Source organism: Bufo bufo, chromosome 4, assembly GCF_905171765.1.
Source record: "Bufo bufo chromosome 4, aBufBuf1.1, whole genome shotgun sequence".
Lineage (NCBI taxonomy): Eukaryota > Metazoa > Chordata > Amphibia > Anura > Bufonidae > Bufo > Bufo bufo.
This window is the reverse complement of record NC_053392.1, coordinates 540,693,169-540,706,344: the sequence shown is the minus strand read 5'-3', so window position 1 is coordinate 540,706,344 and position 13,176 is coordinate 540,693,169. Positions and strand designations below refer to the sequence as shown.

At 42.5% G+C, this 13,176-nt stretch overlaps 1 protein-coding gene across 1 annotated transcript in view; it reads left to right on the top strand.

Annotated features, from left to right (window-relative positions):
* TASP1 (taspase 1) overlaps window positions 1-13,176 on the top strand; it is a 235,101-nt gene that overhangs the window by 178,291 nt on the left and 43,634 nt on the right. Inside the window, exon 12 of the mRNA XM_040429971.1 lies at window positions 12,721-12,831. Within this exon, the coding sequence (XP_040285905.1) occupies window positions 12,721-12,831 (111 nt within the window). The remainder of the gene's footprint in view (window positions 1-12,720; window positions 12,832-13,176) is intronic.

The following is a 13,176-nucleotide window of genomic DNA, read 5'->3' as shown; positions in this document are numbered from 1 at the left end:
GCATTTGGATTCCAGACTTCTTCTTACGCTTTAGGGCCCCTAAAATGCCAGGGCAGTATAAATACCCCACAAGTGACCCCATTTTGGAAAGAAGACACCCCAAGGTATTCCGTGAGGGGCATGGCGAGTTCATAGAATATTTTATTTTTTGGCACAAAATAGCGGAAATTGATTTTATTAAATTTTTTTCTCACAGTCTCCCTTTCCGCTAACTTGTGACAAAAAGTTAAATCTTTCATGGACTCAATATGCCCCTCAGCGAATACCTTGGGGTGTCTACTTTCCAAAATGGGGTCATTTGTGGGGTGTATTTACTGTTCGGGCTAAATTGTGAGAAACCCTGTAAAGCCTAAAGGTACTCGTTAGACTTTCGGTCCCTTTACGCACCTAGGCTGCAAAAAAGTGTCACACATGTGGTATCGCCGTACTCGGGAGAAGTAGGGCAATGTGTTTTGGGGTGTATTTTTACATATACCCATGCTGGGTGAGAGAAATATCTCTGTAATTTGTCAACAATGTATAGAAAAATTAAAAAAGTTGTCATTTACAGAGATATTTCTCACACACAGTATGGGTATATGTAAAAATACACCTCAATACACATTGCCCTACTTCTCCTGAGTACCGCGATACCACATGTGTGACACTTTTTAGCAGCCTAGGTGCGCAAAGGGGCCCAAATTCCAATGAGAATCTTTACGATTTCACAGGGCATTTTTTACACATTTGGATTCCAAACTACTTCTCACGCTTTAGGGCCCCTAAAATACCAGGGCAGTATAAATACCCCACAAGTGACCCCATTTTGTAAAGAAGACACCCCAAGGTATTCCGTGAGGGGCATGGTGAGTTCCTAGAATATATATTTTTTGGCACAAGTTAGCGGAAAATGATTTATTTATTTATTTTCCTTACAAAGTCTCATATTCCACTAACTTGTGACAAAAAATAAAATTTTACATGAACTCTCCATGCCCCTCACGAAATACCTTGGGGTGTCTTCTTTCCAAAATGGGGTCACATGTGGGGTATTTATACTGCTCTGGCATTTTAGGGGCCCTAAAGCGTGAGAAGAAGTCTGGAATATAAATGTCTAAAAATTTTTACGCATTTGGATTCCGTGAGGGGTATGGTGAGTTCATGTGAGATTTTATTTTTTGTCACAAGTTAGTGGAATATGAGACTTTGTAAGTAATAAAAAAAAAAAAAAAAAAAAAAAAAATCTTTTTCCGCTAACTTGTGGCAAAAAAAAAAAATCTTCTATGAACTCGCCATGCCCCTCAAAAGTGATCTTTATAGCACCGCACCGATTTTACGGTGTTTTTGCAGTGATCAAAAAAAAAAATAATTCTGTCACTGCGGAGGGGCGGATTGAACGCAAGTGTGTGCACAAGATCAGGCCTGATCGGGCGAACACTGAGTTTTTTGTAGAGCCTATAAAACATGTCCTATTCTTGTCCGCAGTTGCGGTCAAAAAAAGGCATTTTCTATATAGTTCTGGCAATGTGCGGATCCGTAAAATGCGGAAAGCACATTGCCGGTGTCCGTGTTTTGCAGATCCGCGGTGTCCGTGTTTTGCAGATCCGCAAAACACATACGGACGTCTGAATGGAGCCTTACAGGGGGGGGGGGATCAGGGAGTCTAATATGGGGTGATAAGGGTTTAATAAGGGGTTAATAAGTGACAGGGGGGGGGGGGTGTAGTGGTGTTTGATGCTACTTACAGAGCTGCCTGTGCCCTCTGGTGGTCGATCCAAGTAAAAGGGACCACCAGAGGACCAGGTAGCAGGTATATTAGACGCTGTTAACAAAACAGCGTCTAATATACCTTTTTGGGGTTCAAAAAATCGCATCTACAGCCTGCCAGCGAATGATCGTCGCTGGCAGGCTGTAGATCCATTCGTTTACCTCCCGATCCTGTGAACGCGCGCTCCTGTGTGCATTCACAGGAAATCTCACGTCTCGCAAGATGACGCGCCGATGCGTCCAGAAGGAATAACCTGGCTGCCCGCAGGACGCTATCCTGCGTTAGGCGGTCGGGAGGTGGTTAAATTACCATATTTTTTTTTTTATACTGGTCAATTGAAGAAAGAAACTTTTTTTTATTTTTTTTACCCATACTCCTGCTATGAATGCATCAAAGTCCTGTGGTGTTTGCCACTATGATTTGAGAATGCTCAGGATCTGGGAGTTAGGCCACCCCTTTGGCCTTATTTACTCCCTAGTGTTTGGTCTGTGATTTCTATCAATGATTGTGAGCCAACACCAGGTGCAGGTCAAAAATACAGAACAGGAGCAAATCTTTCCATTATACCTTTTCATTGGAGGCTCCAATCCTGGTTTTGGCTCACAATCATTGATGGAAATAACTGACCAAAACGCTAATGTGTGAAGGAGGCCTTAGGACTGATCATGGCACTGTGAAAAACCACTTGTCCCAGCCCCAATGACGATTGATGGACCTGACTTATGCTAAGTTAGCAGATAAAGTGTGACTTTAATGTCCCTTTATGGGTCAGGAAAAAATGAAAAACGTCACAAAATTCCCATTTTAGTAGTAGAAATTTAGGGACTCAGGTTTTTGTTGCGTTTAAGATTTTTTTATTTATGCATTATTTTCATATTCCAGTTGCCACTGGAATATGAAAATAATGCATGAATAAAAAATTCTTAAACGCAACAAAAACCCGAGTGCCTCAATTTCTACTACATGAATGTGGCTATTTTAGCCTTTGATTGGCATCGGAACTTTCAGAGTGTGGTTCTCCATTTTCTCTCAAAAAATTCCCATTTTAAACTGCTTATGCACATAGTGTAAAATGACACATTTGGCATTCTCCTAAATGTAACATGTACTAACATATACAAATGCCAAAGTGGTACTCATAGTAAGTACAACTTGTCTCGCAAAACAAAAATAACTCATACAGCTGCAAAAATAAAATGTTATTATGCTGAGATGTAAAAAACAAAAAAAGAACACAAGTAGAATATACAATCTCTGCTTCAAGGCCGGAATTGTAAAATTGGTTATCCAGTGAGATAATTTTTTAACTGTTAAGACTGGGCTAAAAATAGGAAGCATTACTTACCCCCACTGATCCTCTGCTGGTCTGGTCTTCCCTCGACACACTGGAAATACCAGGAAAGGCCCAGGCTCAGCCAATCACCGGCCTTTAAGAGTCTCTGTTCTTTCTCACAATTTAATTTAATCGAGAATGGTGTAACTAGAAAATTTCTAAATGACTTCATTTAAAAAATATGCCTACATCCGCCTGAAAAAAGCTGTAAAGTCATGGCCAACAGGGGTCTCCCTTCCACCTAATTTGCAGTCCACTTCTCGTTGTCAGGGAAGATCCATCCCTGGTAACAGATACACAGGAGAGTGTTCACCGGAAATGGGAGCGTGTTAATGCTAGCTGAGATCCTGAGCCTGATAAAAGAACTGTATCTACAAAGCTTTTGAAAATTATAGGAGCCTCCTGTGAGCCTGTAAGTGTCATTTAGCCCTCCTTCTCTGTTCTGTTCAGCTACGGAGCTGAAAAAATTGAAGATTTCACAGAAGGGGAGACACCCCCTGCTTCTGAGTGAAATGAGTCTAGCTATGCAGCTAAACAGGGAATAATATGGCTGGAAGAGACATTAGGGAAGCCCAAAAAAGACCTGTTCCTTCACAGTAATGATTGTACAAAAGAGCACAGCCACTATGCAAAGTTTTTTGAAAACTCAGGTACGCTTTAAGACTTTTAGATCAGGGCAATTGCCACATGTAATTGTCCTGGCAATCATCCAGTGAACAAGCAAACATTCATTAGCTGGGTGATCGTATCTTTCATGCAACACATTGTCATTGCCCATGTTAAAGGCCCTATTGGTGACCCGCCCCAGCCAGTGATTGGTTGAGGAATTTCCAACATATCAAACCAAGAAGGCGGACAGCAGCGGGGATTCAAGCAGCATTGGAACGGCAACAGTGGCACATAGGTGGGGGGGGGGGGAGTAATGCTTCTTTTTTATCTTTACAATTTTATGGCCCATATTTTAAATAAATATAAGTTTATTCTTTGTGCTTGCAAAATTCTTTGATTTGAAGTTGGAAAATTATAGCAGATTTGTAGCAGAAATTTCTGATGAAAATCTGTTGTATTCATCATGGATTTCTGCAAGTCCCATTCACGTTAATGAATTAATCAAAAGTACAGTGTGTGTACATGAGAAATAACACTATTTATGGCCACTGTATGACTTGTATCTGGCACTTTTCCCCTGTGAATGTCTAGTTTGCAGTTCTCCCAGAGATGGTGGGTGGAAACTAGCTGCCATCCACTGCACACAGAAAATACAGGCAAATCTGCTTCCTAACCTCTTAGTCAGTCTAACTCAGAAGCAGCCCCAGGATTACAGAGAAGTACTGACCTGTATGGTTGTGAATAAAGCACTTCGCATCATGCACACCAATGTATTTTTTGTTCGTGTCCGTTTCGTTTTTTGGGGGGCCAATATGTGGGGCTGCAAAAAAGAAACCCAGAATTGACTCTTGTGTACATTCCATTTCCATATGTCCGTTCCGTGAAAAAATAGAACATGTCCTATTATTGTCCGCTTTATGGACAAGGATAGGACTGTTCTATTAGGGGCCAGCTGTTCCGTTCCACAAAATACGGAATGCACACAGCCAGTATTTGTGGTTTGCGGATCCGCAAGGCACAGCCCCTTACATTTTTAGTGACTATTTCTGGTATTCAGCTCATTCTAATGTGCTTGAATGGGACTTAGCTGACAAAAGTCTATGTTGACTGGTGATATGACGTAACAGTCCTCAAGAAGGGGCAGCAGAGTCGATCCAAGGACTGTGTCCCTTTCAAACCGCTCATTTGTATTGGAGTCATTCACTTTACTGGTCTGATATTGATAAACTGTCCAAGGAAACCCAATAAAATTTATTGTAGAATTAAAGGAAAAATACACATTTTAAACACATTTCACAGTCAAAGTCTACATTAAAAATTGAGTAAAAAAATGTATACCTTTTACAAACTGAGTCTGCTGGATCGGATACACAGGGGTGAGTTTGTAGTTTGTTACCATGGAGACTCCTAGTTGTTCATAGGAGCTGTAAACACAAAATGATAGATTTTATGAACTATTTTTAAGTTTGCTTCATATTTAATTTTAGATGCATTGATTGTGAATGTGGACCATATCTACCGGTAATTATCTTTTATTTTTATTTGTTAGAAGAATTCCAAGCACATAACTGTAGTAGAAAAACGTAATCTGGAAATTGCTGACTAAGCAGGATTTCTCTGAAGTATTTATTCATTCGATCAGTAGTGAGCGCTGTGGAGGAATCCAGGGCCAGATTGTGTAGCTTAACGTGACCCAGGAGTAAGCAAGACCTAGCTTGGAGTTGATGTCAGGTTTCCGAAGTCCTCTGCATATGGCTCCCAGAAATGAGACTGGATTTCATTTCTTTCGTTCATCAGAAGTTCCTTTCATGTTCCGTAATTGAAAACTTGTGTGTTCCAGTGTACAGCCTTGGATGTGTATGCCCTCTGGCACTCCTGTTTCTAATTTCCTGAGTTAAAAGCAGAGTCCTTCAAAAGAAGGAGCACTACAATAATTTCTCCACGACATGCTGCAAGTAGACTCTACTCCACAAAAGTTGTTTTCTGTTCTGTAGCCACTTCCCGACCATTGCTTGTAGAGGATATTCACATAGATGAAGGCCGATGGGGTCTTCCAGCATCTGGCGGCCCATATTGCATTGTTACATTGGTGAAATCTTTTTTTCCATTGTCTTCTCCAAGATGTATATTATAGCGTTTTATCTCTTGTTGTGGCTTTTTTAGGCTCGACTTAAGTCAGTGGTGGTTGGAATGTTATGCTTTAGGATTCTTGTAATGTGGTTTTAACTGTTCCTGACATTACTAGATTGGGAGGCCATATATACAGGGGCCTAATGTAAATAGGCCAGTCTTGGAGAAATACTTACAGATTAGTCTGTCTGGTGTAAAGATTAAATTACAATGTAGTGAGGTTTCTTTTTATTTCTTTATATTTACTTTTGCACCACCCATTGTGATTTGTGGCTTTTGAGGCATCGCTCAAATACACTATTGTATAGCTTTCATTTTCTCAACGTCTTAGGGTATTTTCACGCTAGCCTTTCTCTTTTCAGGAGCTCAATACCGAAAAGAACTGATCAGTTTCATCCTAATGCACTCTGAATACGTTTTTTGGCTGCAGTTTTCTCTCCGGCCAAAAATCCTGAACACTTGCCAGAATGCCGGATCCGGCATTAATTTCCATTGAAATGTATTAGTGCCGGATCCAGCATTAAAAATACCGCATTGCCGAATCATGCGCAGACCGGTAAAAATGTGAAGAAGAAAAAATAGAAACGCATCAGTTTGTCCGTATGACAAACGGAGAGACGGATCAGTTTTTGCAATGCATTTGTATGACGGATCCGCATCCGGATCAGTCTACAAATGCAGTCCGTTTGCAGTCCGTTTGCAGATGCAGGCAGTTCCGGCAACGGAAGTGTGAAAGTAGCCTTCGGCCCCTTTCACACGGGGGAGTATTCCGCGCGGATGCGATGCGGGAGTTGAACGCATTGCACCCGCACTGAATCCTGACCCATTCATTTCTATGGGGCTGTGCACACGAGCAGTGATTTTCACGCATCACTTGTGCGTTGCGTGAAAATCGCAGCATGCTCCTCTTTGTGCATTTTTCACGTAACGCAGGCCCCATAGAAATGAATGGGGTTGCGTGAAAATCGCAAGCATCCACAAGCAAGTGCGGATGCGGTGCGATTTTCACGCACGGTTGCTAAGAGACGATCGGGATGGGGACCCGATCATTATTTCCCCTTATAACATGGTTATAAGGGAAAATAATAGCATTCTGAATACAGAATGCATAGTACAATAGGGCTGGAGGGGTTAAAAAAAAATAAGAATAAAATTTAACTCGCCTTAATCCACTTGTTCGCGCAGCCGGCATCTCTTCCGTCTTTATCTGTGAGCAATAGGACCTGTGATGACGTCACTACGCTCATCACATGATCCATCACCATGGTGATGGATCATGTGATGAACGCAGTGACGTCATCACAGGTCCTATTGCTCACAGATGAAGACGGAAGAGATGCCGGCTGCGCGAACAAGTGGATTAAGGTGAGTTAATGTTTTAATTTTTAACCCCTCCAGCCCTATTTTACTATGTATTCTGTATTCAGAATGCTATTATTTTCCCTTATAACCATGTTATAAGGGGAAAAAATACAATCTACACTACAACTAACCCAAACCTGAACTTCTGTACAGAACACATTGCACCCGCGCGATAAAAACTAAACATCGGAACGCAATCGCAGTCAAAACTGACTGCAATTGCGTTCCTACTCGCGCGGCTTTGCCACAATGCACCGGGACGCATTCGGACCTAATCCGGACACGCCCGTGTGAAAGAGGCCTTAGGCCTCTTTCAGACAGGCGTTGCGGGAAAAATGTGCGGGTGCGTTACGGGAACACCCGCAATTTTTCCGCGCGAGTGCAAAACATTGTAATGCGTTCAACTCACACATCGCATCCGCGCGGAATACTCGCCCGTGTGAAAGGGGCCTTAGGGACACAAAATTCTGCCACACTGGCGGCTGATTGAGATTGTATGCAAAGAGCTTTAGCAATTCACATCAACTTGCAATAGGTCCTTATGCTTTTCCTCTTCTGTCAAGTTGTTAACATTTTTGTTTAGTCATGGCTTCCATTTGTAATGGAAGCCACAATGATGTGCTAGAGCCATCAGTCGAGGTGTCCACTAATTTTATGGAAAAAATAGCACTGCATGCAAAAATCTACTGTAGTTATGCAGGGATGACTCCCAGACCCAGATTTGCTCTTGGCTCGTCTAGGAAAGCTAGTTTCAAATACTTTGTATTTTACGTTTGAGATGAGGGAAAAAGGTTTCTTTGAAGTATAGCTAATTTTTGAAGCAGTCTTAAAGCATACTTCCAATGAAATAACCTTTTAGGGTATGCACCTGTGAACAGAGGATATGTCTGTAAAATCAAGTTTCTGATCAAGAATTAACAATGAGCGCTCTATGCGGCTTGGTAACTTTGTTCACTTGCAGGAGAATTGAGTTACTAAAGCCCTTAACTAACTTATTGATGAGAGATGAAATGGCTTGATTATCCCAAACAATGAATTGCAAATTTTCTGTGTATGCCACATTCTGTCTTATATACCGTATATATTATTTTTGTTTTGCTCTATATTTTAGAAGAAAAAAAATCTAGCTAATACAGTCCTGTAATTAGGCTACTTTCACACTTGCGGCAGTGTGATCCGGCGGGCAGTTCTGTCGACGGAACTGCCTGCCGGATCCGCCGATCTGGATGTGACTGAAAGCATTTGTGAGACGCATCCGGATGCGGATCCGTCTCACAAATGCATTGCAAGAACGGATCCGTCTCTCCGCTTGTCATGCGGACAGACGGATCCGTCTTGTATCTTTTTTCACATTTTTACCGCGCAGACCGGAAGGACGGGTCCTGCATTCCGGTATTTTGAATGCCGAATCCAGCACTAATACATTCCTATAGGGAAAAATGCCGTATCCGGCATTCAGGCAAGTCTTTGGTTTTTTTCGCCGGAGATAAAACCGTAGCATGCTGCGGTTTTATCTTTTACCTGATCAGTCAAAATGACTGAACTGAAGACTGATTACTCTCCATTCAGAATGCATGGGGATATGCCTGATCAGTTCTTTTCCGGTATAGAGCCCCTGTGACGGAACTCTATGCCGGAAAAGAAAAACGCTAGTGTGAAAGTACCCTTACAGCAGCATTGACACTAATCCAAGCAAACTTTCTCTGCAGTGGGAGGGAAAGAGGTGGGTAAGGCTACTTTCACACTAGCGTTCGGGTGTCCGCTCGTGCGCACCGTTTGAAGGGGCTCACGAGCGGCCCCGAACGCATCCGTCTGGCCCCAATGCATTCTCAGTGGAGGCGGATCCACTGAGAATGCATCCGCCTGCCAGCGTTCAGCCTCCGCTCAGTGAGCGGACACCTGAACGCTGCTTGCAGCGTTCGGGTGTCCACCTGGCCGTGCGGAGGCGAGCGGATCCGTCCACACTTACAATGTAAGTCAATGGGGACGGATCCGCTTGAAGATGACACAATATGGCTCAATCTTCAAGCGGATCCGTTCCCCATTGACTTTCAATGTAAAGTCTGGACGGATCCGCTCAGACAACTTTCACACTTAGAAAATTTTCTAAGTTTTAATGCAGACGCATCCGTTCTGAACGGATGCGAACGTCTGCATTATCGGAGCGGATCCGTCTGATGAAACATCAGACGGATCCGCTCCGAACGCTAGTGTGAAAGTAGCCTAAGGGTGTAGAGACAGTGACTGGGACCGAGTCGCAGCTGTACTGTATCTGTGACATGACAGACAATGACAACAGCTTACGGTTAAGTGAATTAGGAAGGAAGATCAATCTGCATCTTAGAGCATTGTGATATTTTTTTTTTCATTGGAGGTACACTTCGAAGGTATATCCAGTACTGAGAACTCTAGTTGGAGCTGTTTTAGTAAATACTTAGAACATGTCTTCTCTAGTCAGAAGGGTTTCATTACTAGACATTACAAAAATGACTGTATAAATTGTGTAATGGAAGCAACTGTGTCTGTCCAGAAGCAGGACGTTGAGCAGGTACAGTGTCTCTTGGAAAGGGCGACTAGTGTGTAGTGCACTGGTTTTGTTTTCACTGTCTAATTGATTTGTTCCATATTTAACTGTTATGGGTCTTGTACTTGTATATCATCGTTTGTATCTTGGATTGCAAAACTACCGATAATATCTATTCATAGAGCTCCTGTATTTGGCAATGTGTACCTTTAATTGCTTCCATCTTCTATAGATGAAGGAACAGTAATAACATATTCTATAGGAAGTTTACTGTGTCTAAGATCTTAAAGGGCTTCTGTCACCCCACTAAAGTCATATTTTTTTTTTGGGCTAGTTAAATTACTTATATTGCGATATATGAAAATATAATGGTGTTACTTACTTTGATTCAGCAGTTTCTTCTAAAAACGAAGTTTTATAATATGTAAATTAGGTCTCTACCAGCAAGTAGGGCGTCTACTTGCTGGTAGCTGCTGCAGAAAACCGCCCCCTCGTCGTGTTGATTGACAGGGCCAGCCGGGATCTCCTCCTCCGGCCAGCCCTGTCGGCATTTCAAAAATCGCGCGCCTGTGTTCATTCGGCGCAGGCGCTCTGAGATGAGGAGGCTCGCCTCCTCAGCACTCCCTCAGTGCGCCTGCGCCGATGACGTCTTCTATTTCGGTGATGTAATCGGCGCATGCGCACTGAGGGAGTTCTGAGGAGGCGAGCCTCCTCATCTCAGAGCGCCTGCGCCGAATGAACACAGGCGCGCGATTTTTGAAATGCCGACAGGGCTGGCCGGAGGAGGAGATCCCGGCTGGCCCTGTCAATCAACACGACGAGGGGGCGGTTTTCTGCAGCTGCTACCAGCAAGTAGCCGCCCTACTTGCTGGTAGAGACCTAATTTACATATTATAAAACTTCGTTTTTAGAAGAAACTGCTGAATCAAAGTAAGACCATTATATTTTCATATATCTCAGGATAAGTAATTTAACTAGCCCAAAAAAAAAATATGACTTTAGTGGGGTGACAGAAGCCCTTTAAAGGGTTTCTGTCACCAGAATTAACCCTATTAAACTGGCTGACATTAGCGATGTGCTAATGTCAGCAGACCCCAACTGTACTATCTTTATGCTTATGGATGCCCCGGTTACTGCACAATTTAAACTTTTATAATATGCAAATTAGCCTGAAGAGGCTCCCGTCTCCCACTTTAAGTCTATCCCTGCTGTCCTTGATTGACAGGGCCAGTGTTCGTCTTCTCCTGCCGGCCCTGTGTGCTGGATAAATCTCGTGCCTGCCCAGTCCCAGCACACAGGGCTGGCAGGAGGAGACGAACGCTGGCCCTGTCGATCAAGGATGGCAGGGCGTGACTTGAGGTGGGAGAGCCGAGCCTCTAGGAGCAGGAGCAACGCCCCTCCTGCTCCTAGAGGCTAATTTGCATATCATCAAAGTAAAAATTGTGCAGTGAACGGGGCAGCCATAAGCATAAAAATAGTAGTTAGGGTCTGCTGACATTAGCACATCGCTAATGTCAGCCAGTTTAATAGGGTTAATTCTGGTGACCGAAACCCTTTAAAATGCTGCATTAAAAAATTATGGATGCAATTGGATTGGATATGAAACCTTATGCGGAACATTGTGTGCCATGCATGGCAACTTTATTTTTTTTTATTACATTTTGTCCTGTGATTAGTTTTAGAATCTCATGTGAGTGTATTAAATTTGCTGCATATTAACTTAAATGACCTATTAGTGGAGGAAAATGTTCCTGTCCAAAAGCTGTCAATTTTTCTCCTCACAGTTTGGAATGGAGGAGCAAAATTTTAATTGATCCATTTTAGGATGTTACCATTGCTCAATAATTTCTGACATCTCTGTTAAGTACAAGTAGAACTTGCGGTGAGCATGTTGAGCCACCCAGCCCATGTTGATTTCTAGAAGGCACATTTACAATACAGCTCCTAACATGTCTGTTTTAATAGCTTTATGCATTCCCCATGTAATAACAATTCCAGAGCTGGCCAACCTGCGGCTCTCCAGCTGTTGTAAAACTACATCTCCCACCATGCCCTGCTGTAGGCATACAAAGCATACTGGGAGTTGTAGTTCTGCAACAGCTGGAGAGCCGCAGGTTGGCAACCCCTGATCTATTATGACTCTATATTGTGTATATCCTGTATTATTTCTACCAGAAGTATGAATGAAATTCTAGCAGTCTGCAGTAAGGGTACAGAGGGGTGTTAAGTTGGGGTTGTGTACCTGCACAGTCTGAAAATGGCAGCACTGATTGGATAGAGTGAGTCAGTGCTGGTACACCCCCCCCCCCCCCCCCCAAACTGGTTATCCCCCCTCTGTACCCTGCAGACTGCTAGCAATTCATTCATAACTTCTAGTAGAAATAACAAAGGAATGGCACAACATAGAGCCATAAGAGTAGATGTGCCAGAATTGTTATTACATGGGGAATGCATGTAGTTATTAAAATAGGCATGTCAGGAATGGTGACTTGTCCTCTTTATGAAAGGTTAGGGAGATAAGTCCTTGATCTGTTGAGATCTGACCACTGGAACTGCCAGTGATCGCAAGAACGGAGTTCTATGTCTCCGCATATAATTGGAGTGGCAGCCAAGCATGGAGCCAACTCATTCATCTCTATAGGGCAGCCGAACTACAACACTTGGCAATCTACAGTAGTAGTCAAGGCTCCCACTGATCAAACTCCTTCTCTATCCTGTAGGGAATACATTTACAACTTGGGAACATCAAACCATAGCTCAGGAATCTTTAAAGATACATCCCACTCTGAAGAGCACTAAAGCCCTTTCATTCTAGCAATTCTTAAGGAGCACACAGCCCACTGAGGAAACCTTTGAAAACCTTTGTAAAATGAATGTGTTGTCCCTTCTTGGTTATATATGTACAACACCTACAGTATTTGAGAAACTATCTAGTCATAACAAGTTGTCTTTGTGTGTCACTATATACATGCAGCTCATTTAGTCTACTTAATTTATTTTTCTTCCTGAATGTAGGTTGTGGAGAGCACCTTGTAAGAACCATACTGGCCCGAGAATGTTCTCTTGCGTTGCAAGCTGAAGATGCACACCAAGCTTTGCTAGAGTCTATGCAAAATAAATTTATTGGTAAGATCAAAATCAATGTGAAATGTTTGGCACCAGTCCATGTTTTACTGTAAGGAATCTGATTAAAACTATAGATCAGGGTCATACGGAGAATTCACAGGGCCCAATACCAAAGCCAGGTGATCTCCATCGCCTGTGGAGACAAATGTATTATTTTTGATTATGTTAATATGCAACATAATTCTATGATGTGTATTTATATGTATCAGATCACTGAGCTCCAATTTTAAGCTTTTTTTTCACAATTAAATGATACAATTCTGACGGCATGCAAACACCACTAGGGGGAGCTATCTGTATTCAGATTTATTTAGCTAGTATTTCATTCAGTTGAAGTTTTTACTT